Raw genomic sequence first — 26,367 nt, forward strand, 5'->3', positions numbered from 1 at the left:
GCTGGTTCTCACCTATTAAAGAATCCAGCCAGGGTATAATGCATTTATGTATGATTTGTGCAAGAAAAACAGATGCTAATGGATCTATTTTATATACTGTTATACAAAAAATGATATGGCAAATGAACATATCACATTTATATATATGTAAATAAATAAAATTGCTGCATATATGCATATAGCTAATATGAAAAGAAATAGTTATAGATGGGTTTAGTAATAAAATACTGATATGGCAGTTAATATTTTTTGCATTATTTTAAGTTCAATGCCTCAATTCGCCACATCAGTGGGCAAAAATAGGATATGTTCTATGATGTTATCTTTAATTCTGTTTTTGCACATTTGCCACACCAGCCTAACTTCATGTCATGTTAATAGAATTACGTTATTGTAGCAAAGTGGTGCTATAAAATTAACCACATGGCAATTTAGAAACCTTGCAAGCCATTTTTTAAAAATGTATTTTGTTGCAAGTATTAAAAATATCCTGGCATTTGACTCCAGTTACACAGTGGCATATTACAGGAATTACAGAAAACACCTGATTACAATCCTGGTCAGAAGCATGATTTTAATGCCGCTTTAGCTATATCTTGTGTGGGTGCTTTTCATGGCCAGTATCAAATATTCAATAATGCCTTTCATTGTTTTGTAAAGCAGATATAATTTAACCTTACCAGCAAATCTAGCCACTTTTTCATACCTAAATATATTTACTTAAATAAACATATCCCATTTTATCATAATCCTTTTGTTTGAAAGTAAATTGAAATATTCCCAGAAAAGCTAACCCACTTAACATTACAACTCTTAACAACAAAAGCGATAACTTTATCATTTTCCTGGTGGAAAAAAGTGTGCCTGTTTTCTGGTGTCATCAGATGCATATTGGTCAACTACTTACTTTGGGGGAAAAAAGAAGTTTAAAATAAAAATATATGAGGTCTGTGATGAAAGTGGTGAGATCTGTTGAAATAAAGATGACTACGAACTGATCACAGGATATGCCAGTCCCTCTTAAGTAACACACACAAAATGCTGGAGGAACTCAGCAGGTCAAGCAGCATCTATGGGAAACAATAAAGAGTTGACGTTTCGGCCTGAGACTTTTCATAAGGACCAACTGATGTTTTCCTTAAAAGAATCACTACTTTTCAAAGTAATTAACTATGTCTTTTGCAGAGGTTTTAACTTTCAGTAATGGTGTAAATTAAGCACTATTGGATGGTTACCTCAGCTGAACTTCCTTTAAACATAAGCAAAAACAGAAATGCCAGAAGAACTCAGCCAGTCAAGCAGCCTCAGTGGATGGAGAAACAAAACACCATTTCAAGTTAGGAACTCTTCCTCAGAACTTGAAGGAGTATTAAAGCAGTATTAAAGGTTGCAAAGCAGGACTGGGGGGAGGAATGTAGTGCATGAGAGAAGAGTATATATAGATAGGTTAAAACAGATCAGATGATAATGTGTACTGACCATTGGCAAAGCATTTTAAAGAAAAAGGATATCATAATGGGAAACAATGGAGAACAATTTACCTAAATTGGAGAATTCATTGTTCATTCCAGAAAACTGCAAAATAGAAGCTACTGAGGCATTAATCTGATAGTGAGGCATTGAGTATAGGAGTTGGAGCATGAAGCTGCAGTTGAAAAAGTCAGTGGTGAGGCCATATATGGATTACTGTGCACAAATTTCATTGTCTTGTTATCAGAAAGACATGGTTAAACTGGAAAGAGCACAAAAGAGATTTACGAGGGTGTTGCAAGAACTAGGGGCAGGACTTATAAGGAGTAGGGAAGAGCCAATAAAAAGGTGTTAAAGGTAAAACATGTGACCAATAGCCAATGACACTGGCATGCAATATGTGATTTTGTATAAAATGAGCATAAAAGCCGAGGTTTTCACATACGAGACAGTGATGACTCTACAGGGAGATTCATCATTGTGGATGTGAGGTGCCCCATGGACATGAAGTTTCGAAACGGGACCACGAGGAACATGTGGCCAGCAGCAGAAACTCCCGTTTATCTGGTATTAGATTTCCTATTCTTTGATTGTTCATGAAAGGTCAAGAAAACTTAGTATGTGTGCACAGAGGTATTCGGTTGTATAAGTTCATGTGTTCTTCCATTGAGACAATAAGGATACTTATTAGTAATTATAGATTCTCTCTGTGCCTCCCCGATCATTATTACAAGGGGTGATTCCTGTAACAGAACATAGGAGTATGAGGGACAACTTTATAGAAGCAGTAACATTCTTTTCCCCAGGGTAGAAGAGTCTAAAACTAGGGGCTCTAGGTTTCAGGTGAGAAAGGAAAGATTTAAAAGGGACCTGAGGGACACATTTTTTCCACACAAATTTTGATGAATATATGGAAAGAGAAAGGCAGGTGCAATGGTATTATTTAAGAAGCAATTGAATATTTACATGGAGATGTGGGGCACAGAGGGATGTGGTCCAATTGTAAGAAATTGGGACTAGTTGGGTGTGCACAATGGTCAGTGAACTTATTGGGCCAATGGATCATATTATTTCATAACTCTGAGTTGCTTATTTAGCAAATATTGGACCTAACTATGTCAGTGAAGGAAGCCACAGATGGAAAGATCGGTTTCTCCACTATAGAGAAGTCCACACTGTGAACATGAAATGCAATAATCTGCATTGGAGGAAATACTAGTGAATTGCTCTTCATCTAATGATTTTTATGTCCTTGGGTGACAAAAATGGAAGAGGTCAATGGATAAGTGTTGCACCTCCTCTGGTTGCAAGGGAAGGTGCTGTGGAACAGAGATTAGTCAATGGGGACAGAAGGGTAGATTAACAATTCAAGAAGTGAGTGGTCCCTATAAAATGCAAAATATGGAAGAGAGGGGAAGATGTGACTGGTGCTGGAATCAGGTTGGAGACTTCCCATGCAACCCAAGGAGATGTAACATCCATTTGTCTTCCAATGTAGTGTACTGCATTGGGCATTCCCATCCCTTACTTATCCTTTTCCTTTAACGTATCAGTATTCATGCTCCGTATCGCTCATCGAGAACAACAGTTAGAAGATATTTGGATAAGTACCTGGAGAGGCGGTGTTCAGAAGGATATTGGCCAAATATGGGTGACCATTGTCAGCATGGAATAGTCGGGCCGAAGGGCCTGTCTCCACTCTCTAACTCTGACACAATTACACATGGACAGACTGGTAGAGACATGGAGAGTGGGTACAGCTCAGTTGCAAATTTGTCTGGAGAAACGGTTTAATGGCGCTGCATTTTGAGAAGTCAAATGCAAGAGGAATGTATATAATAAATGGCAGAAGCCTTCAAAGTGCTGAACTACAGAGGGATCTCAGGTGTAAGTCCACAGCTCCCTTAAATGGCAACACAAGTGGCTAGGGTGGTGAAAAAGGCATATTACATGCTTGTCTTTATTGGTTGGCACATTGAGTATAAAGGTTGACAAGGCATGTTTCAACTGTATAAAAGTCTGATTAGGTTACAGTATGACAATGTATGCTATTGTAATTAAATAGTTTTTAACACAACAAAAATTGGAAAACCACTGAGTCTTTGACTTTATCTTTGACTTTACTCATCTTTGACTTTACTCTAATGGCAGTAGTATCATGGATCAGTCTGCTTCTGACTGTACTTGATAAGAATGGATATGAAAAATGGTCACCATGAAAAAACAGGTCAATGTCAGAAACAAGGAAAGCTGACCATTGGACCAAGCTAGAAATTAAAATATTCAAATAATCCAACTAACACAGAGCTGCTGAATCTTCCAGTTAAGCAGCATCATTGCTCGGAAATAAGGATGACAAAAGAGGCAATAAAACTGATCGGGACACTACTGTATTTACAAATTGTCAATCAGCTTCAGTTATCTTGACATGATGATCAGTTGCAAATGTTCTGGTTGATGTCAGTACAGAGTCGATGGACGAAAGGGCTCATATCTATGCTGTTCCAAATGCTTGTGTTTTATTTTTCAGCATTAAGATTCTCTATAACTCACACTGTGCATTTAGCATTACGAAAATGTGCTGAAGAAAACATAAAGGGGGAGAAAACTGGAGAATTCATTTTCATTACCTTGCTGCAACTATATTCTTGAAATTATGTTCACTACAGAATACCTCCATTATTTAAGAAACAACCATTTTCATTGTAATACCCTTTCGAACATCAACTTTAGCTAGAAACATGCAATTTTTCACAGATTATAGAGATATAGTCATTGAGCAAATAAGCCTGTGGTCCATGAAGTCTTCTCTAGCCATCAACCACTCATTACTGCTGTTCCTACATTAATCCCATTTGTTTTCTCCTGATATTCTCATCGACTCTCTTCTGATTCTACCCCTCATATACAGTATATGCAAGGTGTCGTTTGCAGAGGTAAATCTACCAGCCCGTATACTTTAGATGTGGGAGTAAACCAGAGCGCCCAGAGGAAACCAATACGGTCACAGGGAGAATATGCATCTCCTATGCAGACAGCACCCAAGGTTGGCAATAAACCCGGGTCTCTGGCACTATGAAGTCGTGGCTCAAATAGCCTTGCCACTGTGCCTCCCAAAAGTAGTCTTAGCAAAGTTTACTTTTTCCTCATTTTGTGCTTCATTAACTAATTCCATTTTATAGAAGTTGTATAATTGGCTTCTACGTTCCTGGGATGAAACTAAGCTGTTATCTGATAATGCTCTATGAAGCATGGTTAATGGCTTGGTTAAGTGTGCTGCACCTCACTGTTTGAATAGGTTGTCTGGAAAAGTGAATGGGGAAATAGATTAAGGAGAGAAATATGTAATGTTGTCCACTACCTCTAGAAATGTGTAATTTAAACTTTAGGTAAACTGTGATAGTAAGAGAAGCTTTGAGAGAAGGATTTATCTTTCACAAGAAAACCGCACAAATATCTGGCCAGTAAATATTTTAAAGCAAATATTCTAAAAATGAATAATTAACATTTGCATAACATTCAGCACCTTTGCCAGAGTTTAATCAACTACTCAGACATTGAAGGCATTACCATCAACAAGACCCTCACATCATCAATATCGAGGGGACTGCCAATCATCAGAAACTCAATCTGACCATACACATAAACACTGCAGATAGAAGATTGGCTGACTGGCAGGAGACAAAGAGTGGGAATAAAGGAGGCTTTTCAGGCTGCCAGTGACTCGTGGTGTTCTGCAGTGGTTGGTGCTGGGACCGCTTCTTTTCACGTTATATGTTAATGACTTGGATGATGGAATTGATGGCTTTGTGGATGATACAAAGGTAGCTGGAGGACAGGTCGTGTTGAGGAAGCAGGGAATCTGCAGAAGGACTTAGCCAGATTAGGAGAATGGGCAAAGAAGTGGAAATGGAACAAAATGCAGGGAGGTGTACGGTCATGTACTTTGGTAGAAGAAATAAAGACAAAGTATTTTGTTAAATGGGAAGAAAATTCAGAAATCGGAGATACAAAGGGACATAGAAGTCCTCATGTAGGATTCTCTAAATGTTATCTTGTGGGTTGAGTCGGTGGTAAGGAAGGCGAATGCAATATTAGATTCATGTTGAGAGGACTAGAATATAAAAGCAATGATGTAATACAAGACTTTTTAAGGCATTGGTCAGACTGCACTTGGAGTATTGTGAACAATTTTAGGCCTCTTATCTATGAAAAGGGTTGCTGACATTGGAGAGCATCCAGAAGAGATTCACAAGAATGACTCCAGAAATAAAAAGGTTAATGCATGAGGAGACTTTGATAACTCTTGGCCTGTACTACAAGTGTACTTGCCTGAATTACTCAACAGAATTTCTCAAGCCTATGAACTTTATCATCCATAAGAATGAGGATGTGGGCATGTAGAAATATTGCCATCTCATGGTTGTCACCAGATTTAAGTCCTTTCTGCATAGCACTGTGAAAAAGTTTTAACAGATGGATTGCAGTGCTTTCAGTTTGCAAATCAGCACTTGCTTCCAAAGGACAACTGGGATTTAACAATAATTTCTGGCCTTGCCAGTGTTCCCCATATCTCACAAATGAATAAGAACAATTGCCGACATGACATTGGAGAATTCTTTAATAATTTAACTGAATAGATAGATAGATACTTTAGTGATCCCAAAGGAAGTTACAGTGTCACAGTAGCATTATAAGTGCACAGATATAAATATTAGAAGAGAAGTAAAAAAAATAAAGTTACCATGAACAGTCTAACAGGAAGTGATCATCACTTCCCTGGCTATAGGTTGACTCATTATAGAGCCTAATAGCCGAGGGTAGAAATGGCACATCTTTGAATAGTAGACCCGGTCTTTAGTGTCTAGCACTTCAATCAAGTGTGATCATCCTTAGGGCCAATAGTTCCCATGAATTTGATAAACTCTGCAATCACAGTTTCATAGCTTATGGAGGAACTAGTGATCCCACTTAAAGCAGTTATTTTAATGTACCAAGAATTCATTATTTATCTATTGTTAGAACATATAACAAATAAATTTTGTATTTGTTACATTGTCAATTCGTGTGTCAATACATATCTAAGAGATGCTTGTTCCTGGGCAACATTTCAATAGAATATTTTCAAGGATACTTAGGACAGAATATTCCACAAGGCAGTTACAAGAACAGAAGTAAAGAAGTGATAAATAACAGAAATTACTCAGATTGCAATGCTCTCTCAATATTGAGATTTATAGTAATAGGACATCCAGCAGAGTTGGCTATTGTAAACCAATTTAGTGTTTCAATACGATAATAATCTACGCAACACACCTAGGAATTGGCTGACATTTCTCAGCTGGTATGGCACATCATGTACTAATCCATGATGAGCTACTAACGGCATTACATTAGTACACCATTGATACGGCTGAGGTAAATATCATAAGGAGATAAATTGAGAAGGAGTAGCTTTCTAACATTCAGGTTAGTTCTTAAAAACTTTTAAAACTGCAGAAATAGAAAGGATGAGAAAAATACATTGTTTATCATTTTAATATACTTGGGATATGTAATAGATCAAAGTCAAAGTAAATTTATTATCAAAATATGTATACCACATACAACCTTGAGATTCATCTTCTTACAGGCACCCACAAGGCAAAGAAACACAATAAGCATGAAAAACCATGCACAACAAAGACCGACAAACATCCAATGTGCAACGTGTACAAACTGTGCAAATAATAAAAAAGTAAACAAATAAAACAGTTCAAAGTAAATTTATTACCAAAGTACATATAGCATACGTCACCATATACAACCGTGACATTTATTTTCTTGCAGGAATACTCTATAAATTCATAACAGAATAATAACCAATGAAAGACTGCAACAATATGGAGACAACCAGAGTGCAAAAGACAACAAACTGTGCAAATACAAAAAGAAAGTAATAATAATAATTACATTCCAAACACACATAACTTACAGAAAGCAATAAGTGAAAAACACCAGAAATATGTTGAATTAAAAGAGGAAATTGAAAGACTTTGGAATATGAACAGGGTACACATTACCCCAATTGTAATATCCACAAGTGGTATCATCCCAAAGATACTACACAATGGCATTAACCAATGAGGCCTACACAGTAATATTTATGTAAGTCTCCAGAAAGCTACAATATTAACTACTAGAATACTCTGAAAGTTCCTAGCAATCGACAAATGAGCATGCTTGGCTATGCCTGTACCTCAGGGTTTACCAGCTTGAGCTGAGAAAAAATAACTATTAACAATAAATAAATAACTTAAGCAATAAATATCTAGAACATGATATGAGGAGTCCTTGAAAGTAAGTCCACAGGTTCTGAGAACAGTTCAGTGGTGGGGCAAGTGAAGTTGAGTGAAATCTGGTCCAAGAGCCTGAAGGTTGAGAGGTAATTACTGTTCCTGAACCTGGAACATGAAACTGCCATCTCCAAAGTACACATGTTGTGGAGTACATTCAGCACCAAGGTGAGTAAAGCCGGTCCAAGGGCCTGATGGTTACTAGGCAACCACTGCTCCTGAGCCCGGCAGCATGAAATCCAAGACTCCTACACCTCACCTTGCAGATGTACAGCTAAACGGCAGCGAAACAAATAAATAATCTTCAGTTTGTAGTATCACACAGAAAAAGACAGTTTTGTCCACTCTGTCACCAAATTTTACATACAGTTTTCAGTTTTGAGTTTAAGGATCAGATGCAGAAGATCAGATTAAGTAATCACATGGACAAGTTTGCCAATGGCACAGTGGTGGTGGGGCTCATCACTATCGATGAGATGGCTACAGAGAGGAGGTGGAAGAGCTTGAAGTCTGGTGCCAGGCAAATAATCTCTTCCAAAGGAGATTGTGGTCAACTTTAGGAGAACTCGCACCACTCACAGGCTTCTTTATATTGGTGGCACAGCAGTGAAAAGTATGAGCACTTTCAAACTCCTGGGAGTGAACATCTCACACAAACTCTGAAGGATACCACCCACCTTGCTCATGGACTGTTTATCCTACTGCCATCAACGAGGAGGCTATGTAATATCCATGCCAAGACCAAGGCCCCACCTCCCCCTCGTACCCCATCTGTTACTCATTTTTATGCACACATTCTTTCTCTCACTCTCCCTTTTCTCCCTCTGTCCCTCTGAATATACCTCTTGCCCATCCTCTGGGTCCCCCCCCCCCCTGTCTTTCTTCCCGGACCTCCTGTCCCATGATCCTCTCGTATCCCCTTTTGCCTATCACCTGTCCAGCTCTTGGCTCTATCCCTCCCCCTCCTGTCTTCTCCTATCATTTTGGATCTCCCCCTCCCCCTCCAACTTTCAAATCCCTTACACACTCTTCCTTCAGTTAGTCCTGATGAAGGGTCTCGGCCTGAAACGTCGACTGCACCTCTTCCTACAGATGCTGCTTGGCCTGCTGCGTTCACCAGCAACTTTGATGTGTGTTGCTTGATCTCAAAATCAGTTACTTTCCCAAGCAGTAAGACTGATCAACATCACCACCCGTGTACCTACCCCCGCACAACCACAACCACCACTACTTTATCATTTCCTTTCAGTCACCTTGTGTAGTGATGCTCCTGTGCTGGCATCTCTTTATGGATATAACGTTAATCTATTGTATAAGCTCACTTATGTATTTATATTTATATTCTTTGTATATTATTATTGAGTTCTTTACCCTACTGTAGAGTTTTTGGTGCTGTATCGGAGCCAGGGTAACAATTATTTCATTCTCTTTTACAATTATGTATCAAAAAAATGACATTAAACACTCTTGACTCCTGAATTTCTCTATGGAAAATATATCTCCATCTAGATACTTCACAGATGTCCAAGACGTAGGCTAGAAGATGAAATAAAAGTGTGAATTTTGAATATTTGATTGAGGAATCCTTCTGGGGTATTATTCTGCCTCGGGACGTAAGTTACCCCATAATTGACTTCCAGCCATTCCCAACGTTGGCAGATAGAAAGTCGTTTTCTCTTTTACCCTAGTGGTTACTTTTTGAGACTTCGTGGCTCATTTCCTCACACATTTAATTCTGACTTCTGAGAACTTGTTCATCAAACTACTTGCTGTGCAAAGCTGCCTTCAAACTACTTCAATGTCTACAACAGTGCTCTAGCAGGGATTCGAGGAAGTTGGGGAGGAACAGAAGTCATGAGAATTCATTAAGCACTGGTACACATGGGGGTGGAAAGCACCCTGGCTTCTTTCAAATTAAAATGTGATGTTATTCAAAAATACCTGGTGCAAGCCCTTGGTATCTAATCCACTTTTTACATTCAGCTGTTCAAGTGTTGTTAAGAACAACAGTGTGTGCAGCCTTTGCAGAGTGATATACATCTTCCCTTAAAGCTAATTCAGACTGCTGTGGAAAGCAATATTCAATGCTGCACTTGAGGACTTAGCATTAGACTGAGTATCCAGCTGGATTTGTGGCACAAACAAGTGCACTGGCAGAAGTGGTCCAGAGAGAATGCTCCACGTCATAACTGTGGTTCAAAGAAAATTTATTATCAAAGTACGTACTGTATATCACTGTATACTACCTTGAGATTCATTTTCTTGCAGGCATTTACAGGAAAAGAAAGTTGTACAATAGAATTTATAAAAAACTATATAGAAAGATATACAGACAAACAACCAATGTGCAAAAAAGACTCACTATGCAAACACAAAATAAAAATAGAAATAACAACAGAAATCAATAAGAGAAAAAACACCATAGATATGCTGAATTAAAAGAAGTAATTGCAAGACTATGGAACATGAACAGATACACATTGTCAGATAGTAATATCTATAACTGGTTTCCATCCAAAGTCACGACATAACAGCATTCAACAATTGGGCCGACACAGCAATATTTATGTAAATCTCCAGAAAGACACAATAATAAACACCACTAGAATAGTCCAAAAGTCCCTAGCAATTGTAAAATGAGTGTGCTTGGCTATGCACATACCTCAGATTTTACCAGTTTGAGCTGAAAAAAAGTACAGATAGTAGTAATAATAAATATTAAATAATTAATACCGAGAACATGAGCTGCAGAGTCATTGAAAGTGATATAGCCTGTGGAATCAGTTCAGCGTTGAGTTAAGTGAAGTTATTCATTCACATTGATTCAGGAGATTGATGACGACTGTTCCTGAACCTGGTGGTGTGGGATGCAAGGCCCCTGTACCTCCTGCCCAATGGTAGTAGCGTGAAGAGAACATGACCTGGATAATGCGGGTACTTGATGTCGGATGCTGCTTTCTTGTGGCAGCGCTCCTTGTAAATGTGTTCAATGATGAGGAGGACATTGCCTGTGATGGACTGGGCTGTATCCACTATGTTCTGTAGACTTCTCCATTTCTGGGCATTGGCTGTGACACAACCAGTCAGGGTACTCCCAGCTGATTGAAGTTTATCGAAGTAGTACTCAGTATGTGCACAGTGTAGGCTTCTTCTGACACTCAAAACCAATTCCAGAGCCAAAATAGGGGCTGCCAAAGCTTCCCATACTGCTCCACCTTTACTGGCATTATTATACTGGAATCTCATTAAATATTTAATATTCTGACTGAGTCCAGGCGAAGGGCACATTTACCTGATCCCAGGCAGCACAATGGAGTCATAGTCATACAGACCACAAGCAAGCCCTTTAGCACCCTCCTTCCATGCCGACCTTTCTGTCCGTCTGCACTCATCCTATTTGCTTCCATTAAATTAGAACTATCACTTAATTTCAACGACTGCATCACTGTTTTCAAGTACAAAAAAAATCTAGGGTGTAATTTGTTACATAAGATTTTGAGAAAGTGGTATAAACTGCACCTTGATGAAATGTAAACTAATAGGGTTTGAAGGCTGTTGGAGCTTCTTTTCTTACAACACAGAGACTACTGAACCTAACAGGTTTATAGTGGCTCCCAAAAGAATGATCACTTTCTCACTCTACTTTGCAACATAATCTATTCTCTCCTATGTACTCATAGACTCCCTTTTAATTCTTTTGGCACTAACGTGCACTAGGGGTAATATTCAGTGGCTAATTATGTCTTTAGAATGTGACAGGGAAACTCAAACCTCCTGGGAAAAGGAGAATATGCAGTCTCAACATAGACAGCTCTCAACTTCAGGTCTGATCATGGGCCCCTGGAGCATGCAGTGCAACAGAGCTCATGAGATACTTGTGGAGGTGGAAAAACTACGGGTGTGAATAGCTGTGTTGTGGATTTAAAACAAATGTGAGTTTTGTTCAACTGTTTGTGAACATCAACAGAACTTTCCCTCAATGTCAAATAGCTGATACATTAATACACACAAACTGCTGGCAGAACTCAGCAGGCCAGGCAGCATCAATGGAAAAGAGTGAACAGTCAACGCTTCAGGCCGAGACCCTGCATCAGGACTGGAAATGAGAGATGGGAAGTTAGCGCAAGAAGGTGGAGGGGTGGGAAGAAGTACAAGCTGGCATGTGATAGGTGAAACTGGGAGAGGGAGAGGGGTAAAGAAAAGAGCTGGGAAGTTAATTAGTAAAAGAGATAAAGGGGTGGAGATGGAGAAATCTGGCAGGAGAGCATAGAAGGCCATGGAAGAAATGGAAGGGGGAGAAGCACCAGAGGGAGGTGATGGGCAGGTAAGTAAATGAGATGAGAGAGGGAAATGGGAATGGGGAATGGCGAAGGAGAAAGGTGAGGGGCAATTATTAGTAGGTTGAGAAATTGTTGGTCGTGCCATCAGGTTGGAGGCTGCCCAGACGGAATACAAGGAGTTGCTCCTCCAACTGTAGTGTGGCCTCATTGCAACAGTGGAGGCGGCCATGGACTGACATGTCAGACTGGGAATGGGAAGTAGAATTCAAAAGGGTGACCACCAGGTGACCCCACCTTTTCTGGCGAATTGAGCACAGGTTCTCGGTGAAGTGGTCTCCCAATCCACGTCAGGTAGCACTGATATACAGCAGGCCACACTGGGAGCACAAGATACAGTAAATGACCCTAACGGACTCACAGGTGAAGTGTCACCACACCTGAAAAGACTGTTTGGATTGCAGTGAGGGAGAAGGTGTAGGAGCAGGTGTGGCACTTTTTCCACTTGTAAAGATAAGTACCAGGAGGAAGATCAGTGGGGAGGGAGGAATGGACTAGGGAGTTGCACAGGGAGCAGCTTCTGTGGAAAGCAGAAAGTGGGGGCAATGGAAAGAGGTGCTTGGTGGTGGGATCTTGTTGGAGATGGCAGAAGTTACAGTGAATTACGGCTGGATGCGGAGGCCGATGGGATGGGTTGGCAGTGGAAGGGGTGAGGCCAGACATGTGTAAAATGGAACAGATGCAGGTGAAGGCAACATTGATGGCGGAAGAAGGGAAGTCCCTTTCTTTGAAGAAGGAAGACATTTTATTAGTTCTGGAATGTAAAGACTCATACTGAGAGCATATGAAGCAGAGGTGGAAGAATTGAGAGAAGGGGCTGACATTTAGATTAGATTAGATTAGACTTTTACAAGTAACAGGATTGGAAGAGGTATAGTTCAGGCTGATGTGAGAGTTAGTGGGTTTCTAAAAGATATCAGTGGATAAACTGCCTGCAGAGACAGAAAGATTGAGAAAGGGGAGGGAGGTGTCAGAAATGCACAGGTAAATTTGAGGGCAGGGTGGAAGTTGGAGGCAAAGTTGATGAGCTCAGCATGGGTGCAGGAAGCAGCACCAATGTAGTTGATGTAATGTAGGAAAAGTTGGGGAGAGATTCCACTGTGTGGCTTGGAACATAGACTGTCCCACGTGGCTGACAATTGTGGGTGTCCATTGCTACACCTCTGGTTTGAAGGAAGTGGCTATAGGTATGAAGAGACTGAAGAAGGGAGGATAAAACAGAGTCAAGATATGCAGACATAAGTTCAATGGGGCAGGAAACAATGGGTGCACCTGGATAGGCGGGTTTATAGATCTTGGGAAGGAGGTAGAGACAGGTGGTGTGAGGTAAGGGAACTATGCAGTTAGTGGCAGTGGATGGGAGATCACAATAAGGTCGGTGATGGTGCAGGTGACAATGGCCTGGTGCTCCTTAGTGGGGTTCTGTTCAAGAACGAAGTAAGAGGAGATTTACATTGTCACCTGGCCTCAGCAAGGTAGAGGTCAGTCCACCAGGCTCCTACTGCACCCCCTCATCTGTGGGTTTGATGGTGAGGTTAGGATTAGTGCAGAGAGAGTGGAGAGCAGTGTGTTTGGAAGGAGTGAAATTAGAATTGGAGAGAGGAGTAGTAAAGTTGAGACGTTTGATGCCTTTTGTTAGCAAAGATCCAGAGCAGGCAGACAGTATATTAGGATAGAACTTACATTTCATTTGAATAAGAAGACTGGTTTGCCAAATGAGTTGTTGTCCTATGCTTTCTCCAATTTGATCAAATTAAAGTATTGCAGTATAAATATATTCTTTTTAGACATGGCATTTGATACAATTTGATGATATAGGTAGAATAACTTGTATTACTAAGGTAATCATGTAAAGACTGGAATAATTCCATAACTTTTAATCACTCTCTCTTGCTTAATACTTTAACTTATTTTAAATTACAAATTTTTGCATGGCTGCAGGAGAAAAATCAATAAAGATATTAGATGATTTAATTGTCTACATCATGTGATACCCTATTACAAACTTGCAAAATGTTCTGATAGTTAGACATATTTTGTCCTACTTGCTCAGTCAAAATCCCTCGCATATTTGAATATATCAAGTTTCCTCTTAATCTCTTCTCTCCCAGCTTTTCCAATCTTTCCACATATCTGAAGATACTTATCCTGATGTCATTTTGACAAACCTCCTCTGAGATCATCCAAGATTTTCTTCCCAAAGTGCAATACCTGGTGACTTACAGTGAAGTATAAAAAGTTGTACATGACCTCCTTGTTTTTACCTCCAGAGTCTATTTACAAGACCAAGTATCCCCCATGGTTTCTTAAACATATTATCATCCCGTCCTTTCACTTTCAAAGTTTTGTGAATAATCCTCCTCTGCGTACCACCCCAACCTTTCTCCCCAAATCCCCAATTTGAATGCTGTACAAATTTGTATATTGAGCTGTTTCCGTCTGTGGTTTTCTACAAAGTGCATCCATCAGGTAATATATGTGAAAGTGCATCTACCATCCATTCGCCTAGATCACCAGTCTATTCGTTTTCCAAGTCTGCAATATCCTGTTCATTATTTTTTTCATGGTGTGTTTCTGCCACCTCTCGAAAGGTAGGTTAATAGGTCACTGTAAATTATCCTATAGATAAAAGGCAAAAAACTCAAAGGGCAGATGACCTGGTGGGAGAGAATAAGCTGGGAAATATGGAGAGGAGATGGGACAGATGATCCTTCTGTTCTGTGAGCTGGCACCAACTCGATGGGCTGAATGGCTTCATTCTGTCTCCTAGTAAGCAAATACTTCATTCATATTTTTAACCGTTCTTCAATCTCCTTTACTGCTTTCTTCCAGTCTGTTAGGACCTCTTAAATTCCATAATTATGGACTATTACTTTGTAACTTCTCACCGAAATTTTCTTGAGACTTGCTCTTCCATTTCCTTATTTTAGTCTCTATAGTAAATACCTGGAGTTTGTAACTGATCCTATTCCATTTCTTGATTCTAACAAAATTGATTGTCTTTGAACAAGATGATGCCTCTCTTTAGAAAGTTACGTGACCCTTGCTTGTTCTGTCACCCTGACCTTTTCCTTCTCTCTCCCTTTTGGAAATGCTGTACTCAGAAATACTTAGGTCCCACACATAGTATGCTTAAGCCCTTCAGCACAGCTGCTTGTCAAAGTTTTAAGTATTCTAATAACTCATCAACCTTGCCTATAACATTTCTTGTGTTAAAACACTTGCTTGACTTTTTAGTGTTTTTTTTCTATTTATTGCTTTCTTTACTCTGTCCTTCCTAGTTTTCTCTATACATTGCCTGTTATGTATTGTCCTCCGGGCCAGTTTAAGAGCAGAGGAAATGCACAGATGATACACGAACCAAGGAAAAATAATGTACTCCTGAAGAAGTTAACGAATGCCACAAGTAACCTGGCAGAGAATAAAAGCACCACACAGGAGAACGTTTTTGTTAGATAACCCAAACATTAAAAATTAAGTAGCAATTTTGAAACAGTTCAAAAGACAATCTCAGTTCTCATGCAGTAATTCAAAATATGCTTGCCTTTGGGCTCAGGACCATTTCTCAAGAAAGCCTTAGGAATATACATAAAAAAATATAACAATACTTACAACCATACCATTTAGGGACACCCAACAATCAGGGGGAAAATCCTGAAGCAATGGAACTAGAAACTGGAGACAACCATCCCAGTGGCATAACAGAAGCATCATTCCAATGAGGTTAAATATTCTCACCACAGCACTGGCAAAGTCATATGTCATATGGAATATCTGAAAGGATAAAACAAAGAAATCAGGATTTAAGCCAAGGCTTCTTCAGCATATGTCATTATTGATATTCTAAAGCAGGGCTTCCATGGACCCTTGCTTAATGGTCCATTGCATAAATAGGTTGGGAACTCCTGTTATAAAGGGTAATTGAGTTGGAACATTTGGAGACACAGAGGATTGAAGATGCTGGAATCTGAAGCAAAAACAATGAGCTCTGCAATTCAAGCAGTACTCGCAGAAGGAAATGGACAGACTTTCTCTGTTGAAATCCTTCACCTGGACCATGTAAAAGTTCTCAATCAGTCCAATTCACTCTACAGGTGCTGTCTGACACCCTGAGTTCCTTGAGTTTTTCCTTTGGGTATTTGGAATAATTTAGATCACAGCAACAATTGTCATAAAAAATGGTAATAATTTTGTGGAATAAAATTTCTGCATGTGAATTTTATATATATATGGAGAGGCTTTGGTTTCTTTCTAAAATCTGGCATATATACTCAGAGTTAGGTAAGGAAATCCTGTTCACCTTTGCAAAGTCATCACCAGTGATGAACTATATTCAGCAAAGAGCCTTTTCCAAAAGTTCTGATCATTAAAGCAAAGCAAATCTGTTCTCTGACAACCATCTATCAGGTTTTTTAAATTATTTTTTAAAAATATATTCAGATTTCCATCACCCAGCATTTTACTTTTATATTACATATCAGTATTTTCTTTATTGCTTTCTGCAATCAAAGAACTTTCCAAGGCAATGAAAGCTTCAGTCATGTCTTTAGTATCATGCCTGTACACACAATTGAAAACAGTAAGGAAAATGAATAAAACATCTTCAAAAATTTATTGATTTAGAGGCATAATTAATGATTGAAATTAGCTTGTAGTTAACATACTGTAGAAAGAACTCAGCAAGGGATTGACAACAAAATCAGAAATTTACTTCAGTGTCGGCTAGCTCAAACACCTTTAAACAATAGCTTTGCATTCAACTTCAACAAGACCAAGGAATTCAGGAAGGGGAAGGTGTGGGAACATAGTCCTCACTCATGAGTCAGTACTGAAAAGGACGAACTGCTTCAAGTTCCTGGGTGTCAAACTCTCGGAGCCTAGCCCAATGAAGAAGGCATGCCAGTAGCTCTGCTTCATTAGATGTGTTAAGTGACTGGTATGTAACAAAGGACTTCTGCAAGTTCAACAGATGTACAGTGGTGAGCATTCTAAGTGGTTGCATCAAAGCCTGTTATGCCGGTTCCAAAGCACAGGATCTCAAGAGGCTACAGAGGGCTGAAGATTCAGCTTGTTTTATCCCTCTTCACTCATTAAGGATATCTTCAGGAGGCAGTGCTTCAAGAAGGCAGTATCTATCATTGTGGACTCTCACCATCTGGGATATGCCATCTACTTGTGACTACCATTGCTCCTCAATATTTAAGGAACAACCTTCTCCCCTCTGCCAACAGATTTCTGAAAAGTCCATGAACAAGATCTCATTATTCTTATTTTGTATTATATATTTATTTTTATAACTTAATGTTACAAAAATTAAGTGCTACCACAAAACAACAAATTTCACGACTCATGTCAGTGATACTAACCCTGATCTGATTCTTTCTGTGGCGTGAGAAAGATGTTCTCAAATAGCTAACTTTGCACATCTGCTCTTCAACCCGAACACTCAGGTCTATTGCACTGCTTCTGCCTTGCACTTGAGCAGCACAGAAGTCTGAATAATGTATGAGCACAAAACATCTCCAACATCTCATTCCCCAAGTACTTCACTGAAAGGTCATTCAAGATGGTTATTTCCACAAGATCTAGAATGGGATTTAGAGACACAAACCTTTGAGTTGAGATTCTCTGAGGTAATCAGGCACCCTTAGCAAATTTAAGAATGTTCAATAAGTCATCCATTAACCCATTTGGACATGTTTTAACTGTTGGATATTAAAGCACCATTATAATTGCGATGGTACTGTTTCTTCACGTTACAGTATTTTTGAGCTCTTGAAATAAATAAAATATAGGTATCCAACAAAAAGCATTCTTCGTTAATATTGTACTGTGGATATTTCACAAATACCTGATTAACATAAGCAAGGGATCATTTATTCCCACTCTGAACATGTGAATCCACTAGAAAATCATTATTAAGTTTTACCTTCGTGCTAAATTCTGATTGGATACCATTTTATTACAAGGCATTGAGCTACTAAATTATGTATGGTTGAATAAAATTATAATTTTACATTGAATTGCTTAAACATATGAAAACTACCACATGTCTAACAGTTAAAGAAGATGTGATTTTGATGAGGATCACTCTAAAAATATTTCTATCTTTTCTGATTTCACGTTTTTGAATGCTGGCGTAAATTCTACTGGCTTTGAATTATCTCTCCTTGTAAAGCACATTATCATCATATAGCAGTTAACAACGTAGCATCTGCAATCCTTGGCAAAGTCACAAACAATAGGGACAGTACACCATCATCTATATTCATACATTCAATTCAGGCTTTTCTGTTCCACACATCTTTATTGGCAACACCTGCATTTATATGCATCAACATTGTAAGTGTTAATATTTTATGCACAGAAATCTAAATTTTAAAGAAGTCACAAAATTGTATACTGACAAAATCACAATTTGTCACATATGTATATTTAAGCATGTGAGAAATGCACTTCAGAGATGAGCACTTCTCTGTAGGAAATGTCACTTTTTAGGAAAAAGACATTAAACCAAGGGCTACTTTAACTTTCATTAATTCATTCAAATAGATTCTATTGCATTGTTTGAAGAGAAGAGTTTCCTGGGTCATTTTAACTTTCCTGTTTCTACTTAATGTTTCCAGCGTCAACGAATTTTGTTTCGGTATCATTGTTTACTTCACTACCACTTCCCTTCATGGGGACTAAGAAACTTGGAGAAGTTCTCTCTTCCTTCTGATGTAATTTCCATTCGTTCATCCTCTCCAAATTATGCAAGTCACTTCACAGAATGTAGCTTTGTGAAATATTTTCTTTTTCAACTTTCTTCCTTCATCTTTAAATTACCATATGGATGCTTCCTGCTCATGGCTGAATTAGAAAATTTCAACAAAATAGAAATATAGAAGCATAGAAAATAGGTGCAGGAGTAGGCCATTCGGCCCTTACAGACTGCACCGCCATTCAGTATGATCATGGCTGATCAACCAACTCAGAACCCTGTACCAGCCTTCCCTCGATACCCCCTGATCCCTTTAGCCAAAAGGGCCATATCTAATTCCCTCTTAAATATAGCCAATGAACTGGCCTCAACTGTTTCCTGTGGCAGAGAATTCCACTGATTCATCACTCTCTGTGTGAAGAAGTTTTTCCTAATCTCGGTCCTAAAAGGCTTACCTTTTATCCTCAAACTGTGACCCCTCGTTCTGGACTTCCCCAACATCGGGAACAATCTTCCTGCATCTAGCCTGTCCAATCCCTTTAGGATTTTATATGTTTCAATAAGATCCCCCCTCAACCTTCTAAATTCCAACGAGTATAAGCCTAGTCGATCCAGTCTTTCATCATATGAAAGTCCTGCCATCCCAGGAATCAATCTGGTGAACCTTCTTTGTACTCCCTCTATGGCAAGGATGTCTTTCCTCAGATTAGGGGACCAAAACTGCACACAATACTCCAGGTGTGGTCTCACCAAGGCCTTGTACAACTGCAGTAGTACCTCCCTGCTCCTGTACTCGAATCCTCTTGCAATGAATGCCAGCATACCATTCGCCTTTTTCACTGCCTGCTGTACCTGCATGCCCACTTTCAATGACTGGTGTATAATGACACCCAGGTCTCGTTGCACCTCCCCTTTCCCTAATCGGCCACCATTTCAGATAATAATCTGTTTTCCTGTTTTTGCCACCAAAGTGGATAACCTCACATTTATCCATATTAAATTGCATCTGCCATGAATTTGCCCACTCACCTAACCTATCCAAGTCACCCTGCATCCCCTTAGCATCCTCCTCACAGCTAACACTGCCGCCCAGCTTCGTGTCATCCGCAAACTTGGAGATGCTGCAGTTAATTCCCTCATCTAAGTCATTAATATATATTGTAAACAACTGGGGTCCCAGCACTGAGCCTTGCGGTGCCCCACTAGTCACTGCCTGCCATTCTGAAAAGGTCTCATTTATTCCCACTCTTTGCTTCCTGTCTGCCAACCAATTCTCTATCCACATCAATACCGTACCCCCAATACCGTGTGCTTTAAGTTTGCACACTAATCTCTTGTGTGGGACCTTGTCAAAAGCCTTTTGAAAATCCAGATATACCACATCCACTGGTTCTCCCCTATCCACTCTACTAGTTACATCCTCAAAAAATTCTATGAGATTCGTCAGACATGATTTTCCTTTCACAAATCCATGCTGACTTTGTCCGATGATTTCACCGCTTTCCAAATGCACTGTTATCACATCTTTGATAACTGACTCTAGCATTTTCCCCACCACCGATGTCAGGCTAACCGGTCTATAATTCCCCGGTTTCTCTCTCCCTCCTTTTTTAAAAAGTGGGGTTACATCAGCCACCCTCCAATCCTCAGGAACTAGTCCAGAATCTAAAGAGTTTTGAAAAATTATCACTAATGCATCCACTATTTCTTGGGCTACTTCCTTAAGCACTCTGGGATGCAGACCATCTGGCCCTGGGGATTTATTTGCCTTTAATCCCTTCAATTTACTTAAGACCACTTCCCTACTAACATGTATTTCGCTCAGTTCCTCCATCTCACTGGACCCTCTGTCCGCTACTATTTCCGGAAGATTATTTATGTCCTCTTTAGTGAAGACAGAACCAAAGTAGTTATTTAATTGGTCTGCCATGTCCTTGCTCCCCATAATCAATTCACCTGTTTCTGTCTGTAGGGGATCTACATTTGCCTTAACCAATCTTTTTCTTTTCACATATCTATAAAAGCTTTTACAGTCAGTTTTTATGTTCCCTGCCAGTTTTCTCTCATAATCTTTTTTCCCCTTCCTAATTAAGCCCTTTGACCTCCTCTGCTGGACTCTGACTTTCTCCCAGTCCTCTGGTGAGCCACTTTTTCTAGGTAATTTGTATGTCCTTTCTTGGGAATTGATACTATCCCTAATTTCCCTTGTCAGCCACGGGTGCACTACCTTCCTTGATTTATTCTTTTGCCAAACTGGGATGAACAATTGTTGTAGTTCATCCATGCGATCTTTAAATGCTTGCCATTGCATATCCACCGTCAACCCTTTAAGTGTCATTTGCCAGTCTATCTTAGCTAGTTCACGTCTCATACCTTCAAAGTTACCCTTCTTTAAGTTCAGAACCTTTGTTTCTGAATTAACTATGTCACTCTCCATCTTAATAAAGAATTACACCATATTATGGTCACTCTTACCCAAGGGGCCTCTCACGACAAGATTGTTAATTAACCCTTCCTCACTGCTCAATACCCAGTCTAGAATAGCCTGCTCTCTAGTTGGTTCCTCGACATGTTGGTTCAAAAAACCATCCCGCATACATTCCAAGAAATCCTCTTCCTCAGCACCCTTACCAATTTGGTTCACCCAATCTATATGGAGATTGAAGTCACCCATTATATCTGCTGTTCCTTTATTGGACACATTTCTAATTTCCTGTTTAATACCATCCCCAACCTCACTACTATTGTTAGGTGGCCTGTACACAACTCCCACCAGCGTTTTCTGCCCCTTAGTGTTATGCAGCTCTACCCATATCAATTCCACATCCTCCCAGCTAATGTCCTTCCTTTCTATTGTGCTAATCTCCTCTCTAACCAGCAATGCTACCCCACCTCCTTTTCTTTCATGTCTACCCCTCCTGAATATTGAATATCCCTGAATGTTGAGCTCCCATCCCTGGTCACCCTGGAGCCATGTCTCTGTGATCCCAACTATATCATATTCATTAATAACAATCTGCACTTTTAATTCATCCACCTTGTTACGAATGCTCCTTGCTTGAGGAACTCAGCAGGCCAGGCAGCATTTATGGAAAAGAGTACAGTTGACGTTTTGGGCTGATGAAATTTGGATTTCCAGCATCAGCAGATCTTCTCTTGTTTGTGATTAGAAAATTTTGTCCTCTTTGCTGCTAATCTCCATTCTGGTCTTACCATCACGTGGTCCATTTCTGACTTTTCTCTTCCTTTTTCAACCTCTGCCTCCACTGGAAAGGCAAGTCTAGAGATAAGAATCTTCCACAAATCCATTCTTATTCTCGATTCAACTTTTCTGACTCTCATTCTCACCATCCAACTTCCTCCACCTTTGTGGCATCTGTTGTGACAATTTCGCCTCCCATAACATGTTTTAGATATACCTTCAATCATTAATTCTTCCCAACCATAGAGCCCTCAACTGGACTCATTCCATTTCTACACTCTGCTCTTAGCCTTTCTCTCTAATCCCACATACAGGACAGGATTCCCCTTTGTGCCCATTTTCACCTATAATTCCTTAGGAGTTAGCAGCTACTGTATACTGTAGTTTGGAAAGGTTTGGTATGTCACCAAAAACTCCTGTAAATTTCTATAGATGTACAGTGGAGAGTAGTTAAATTGGTGGCATCATTGCCTGCATTTTCAACAGGCAATGCCTCAACACAGCAGTATCCATCATTAAGAACCCTCACCATCTGGAACATGTCCTCTCCTCATTACTATCATTAGGAGCGGGTGGGAAAGAGGAGACTGAAAACCCAGTCTCACTATTTTAGGAACAGCTTCTTTACCTCTGCTATCAGATTTCTGGACAGACCACGAACACTACCTCTCTAATCCTCTTTCACACCATTTATTCATTTCTTTATTATTTTAACTAATAGTGATTTTTTATGCATTGCACTGTACTGCTGTCACAAAACAACAAATTCCACGACGTATCGATGATAATAAACCTGATTGTCATTCACCAGCTTTTCCATTCAGCGGATCATCTTCTGCAGTTTCTGGCACCATTAATGGGTTATCAGTGCCACATTTTTGCCACTTCTTTCATCCAAATCCATTGGCTCTTATTTCTATTTATCCCACTTCGTACAGCATCTACCCCTCCAGCCCTTTACCTCCTCCTTTCTAACTGCCACTATCTCAAATATTTCCTTCCTGATAAAGCAGCTGATTCATATTAAATTGTTCCAATTTTCTATACTACATTCTCTGTCCACAATATGCTGTTCCATATGCGAGAGAGCTACAGGTTTAATGTGCATTGACTGACTCTCCTATTGAACACCTCTGCTCAGTCCACAAATGTAGCCTGGAGCTATGAGTCAGCCGTTACTTTTATTGTGCATTTCACTCTCACTCCATCCGATCTGTTCTGAGTAATAGACATGCTGATGAATCTCATCGTAACTTTAAAAAAAAAGCACCTTGTTGTCACAACCAGTAAATTGTTCAGAAGGGTAACGTTAAACAATATCACATTCACTAAATATGTAATTAATATTAAATATAAATTAGAAAAAAATAAATTACATTTCATTCACTAGGCGTAATAATTTTCATGGTGAAATTAAATGGCTGATCTGCAGACCAAACCCTCCCTGAGATGAAAGTAAAACATTTCAGTTCAAAACCAACTTTTTTGCTCCAAGGAGTGAAAATTACCAGCCCTAATCGACAGCCTTTACCATTTTAAATAAATTATAACCTCTACCCTAGCAGAAATGTGATAACAGATGTGACAGAAACACTCCCAAACTGTCAATTGCATCTAACACCTAATTGGGTGCGATTGCACAGGCTGCCCTTCAATAAGCAAGCTAAAGACATATTTTTAACCTTCTGTAGAACATAGTTCATGAAAAAACATTTCCTAAGTTCTGGATATTACCATCCATCGGGAACATTTATCAGAAGCGCCGCATATGCGGGGCCCTTAGTATTATTAAGAATCCCACCCGCCCAGCTAGCATCCTCTGACTTCCTACCATCAGGCAGGAGACTACGATGCATAAAAACATGAAACTGTCAGGATGAAAAGCAATTTCTTCCCCCAGGCCATTAGGTTTCTGAACTCCCTGCTGCATTGGATTCGAAGTGTTACTGGTTAATCTGTTCCAGTACAATATTTAATATTAATGCATTTTAGTTTGTTCTTTATATGTGATTCATCTGTGGATTTAATCCTTACCTTCATAAGTTATCGTGTGTATTTGTATTAAGTGTACCACTGTGTTCTCTCATTTCTATATAAATTATATGGTTATATGCAGTATGTTATATAAAGTGCATGTACAGTATATAGTTAAATGACAATAAACTTGATTTGACTTATTGTGTCAGGACTATTACAAGTCATGCAAAATAGGTTTATTTCCACCAGTACATACATTTTCAATTACATCAGCCAACAAATGGATCCAAACGTCTTTGACTTTCAGAAAAGTAAACTACTATATAATATGTGACTCATTTCCAAATAGAAATAACAGAATGCATCATTTTAGGATGAAGATTGCCAAATGAGTGAATAACGCTAGACATTTGATGTTCCTGCAAAATGTTTTTTTTATATGCTGTTTCATCTACACCCATCTGGAGAAGTAGTGGGTATTCTATCGTACTCCAAACCCTTTTGCAAAAGCTTTTATAGATCTGAAGGTGAGCTACTTTTTATATAAAAATAGTTGCCTTTTATCTTACTTAAATTTCAGAATATCAGTAACCGCCTGGTTGACACTGTGATGAGGTTGTCAATGAAGTAGCTTGTTCTTTTTCTTGTCGAATTGTGTGGTTCACGTGCCACTAGCCACCTGTCAGTCTACACCTGATAACGCTAGAGTTCTACTATTTGTTGGCATGCGTTGCTCACAAAATACAAACTGCAGGTACCTGATGCTATTGCTGCAATGTTTCCATAACCTCAAACTGTTACTATGTCCAACACACTTGAAAAAGGAAACTGGACAATGGCACTTAATATACTGTAAGTTCAGTAGGAAGATAAATAATATCATCAACTTGGTAATAATGTTCAAAGTTCAAAGTAACTTTATTATCAAAGTGCATATATGTCACCATATACAACTCTGAGATTCATTTTCTTGCCAATATTCACAAACACAATAGAATCAATGAAAGACCACACTCAAGAGGACAGATAAATCACCAATGTGCAAGAGCAAAAAGAAAGGGAAAAAAGAAATAATAATAATAAGCAATAAACACCAAAAACATGAGATGAAGAGCCCTCGCAAGTGAGTCCATAGGCTGTGCGAACAGTTCAGTGATGGGTGAGTGAAGTTCAGTGAAGTTATCTCCTCTGGTTCAAGAGCCTGATGGTTGAGGGGTAATAACTTCCTGAACCTGGTGGTATGGGACCTGAAGTTCCTATACCTCCTTCCTGATGGCAGCACTGAGACGAGAGCATGGCCTGAGTGGTGGGGTTTCTTATTGATGAATGCTGCTTTTCTGCAACAGTGCTCCATGTAAATGTGTTCAATGACAGGGAGGTATTTACCTGTGATTGACTACACTGTGTCCACTACTTTGTTTTGCCAATACATCAGCATTGTACATCAGAACTGTGGAGATTGCTTAGCGAATATCTGTAAGGGGTTCTTGTTAGGTTTATCCCACTGAGATAGGGAAAAGTTGGTAGCGTGAAGGAACCACAGTGGACAAGAGAAATGGAACATTTAGTCAAGGGGAAGAAGGAAGCAGAAAGGTTTAGGTAGCAAAATTCAGACAGGTCTCTTTAGTGTTACAAGGTAGCCAGGCCAACCCAATGACATATGATAGCATATTTAAATAAGCCAAGAGAGACAACAAGAGTGTAATAAAGAACTAAAAATCAACGTTGTGCAAAAGGAATAGGGCAGGGTAAGTATCACATGTCTGGTCAAGATCACTCATACCAACAATAAGAGAAAGACAATTCAGATTCCTAGGACACGTCATGCGGAAAGATGAACTAGAAAAACTCATACTCTGGAAGGACCGAGGGGAGCAAACCTAGAGGAGGACCTCGGCTTATGTACATCAAAAGCCTAACCAGGTGGCTACACATCGAGGAAATGGAAGTCATCCAAAGAATGAGGGATAGATCTATATGGAAAACCATGGTCACCAACGTCCGCATCGGATATGGTACCTAGACAGGTCAAGCTAAGGGGAAGAAAAAAATAAGTTTACAAATTTTAGCCTTGAAGCTGCAAGGTGAAACATCTATTTTGAATAGACAGTGGGGCATATCATGTTATATATTTCTGTCTCTCTATATAAATGCCATCTATAACAAAATTTTATATAGTTTAATAGCTTTCAGTAATGTACATGCTTCAGCCTTCCTTGTACAGTAGGAATGTGAAGTTTATTACTAATTACTAATAACTGATCACTTATAAATAAGTGTGGAATCATACAGATTGGATGACATGGTTCTTTGCCTTTGAAATATATTTCTGGGGCAATGAAA

At 39.3% G+C, this 26,367-nt stretch overlaps 1 protein-coding gene across 2 annotated transcripts in view; it reads right to left on the reverse strand.

The window, feature by feature from the left end:
• LOC140194566 (potassium/sodium hyperpolarization-activated cyclic nucleotide-gated channel 1-like) overlaps nucleotides 1–26,367 on the reverse strand; it is a 255,750-nt gene that overhangs the window by 127,343 nt on the left and 102,040 nt on the right. For both annotated transcript variants that reach the window (XM_072251785.1, XM_072251786.1), the window contains exon 3: nucleotides 15,755–15,916. In XM_072251785.1, the coding sequence (XP_072107886.1) occupies nucleotides 15,755–15,916 (162 nt within the window). The remainder of the gene's footprint in view (nucleotides 1–15,754; nucleotides 15,917–26,367) is intronic.

Source organism: Mobula birostris, chromosome 3 (genome assembly GCF_030028105.1).
Source record: "Mobula birostris isolate sMobBir1 chromosome 3, sMobBir1.hap1, whole genome shotgun sequence".
Classification (NCBI taxonomy): domain Eukaryota; kingdom Metazoa; phylum Chordata; class Chondrichthyes; order Myliobatiformes; family Myliobatidae; genus Mobula; species Mobula birostris.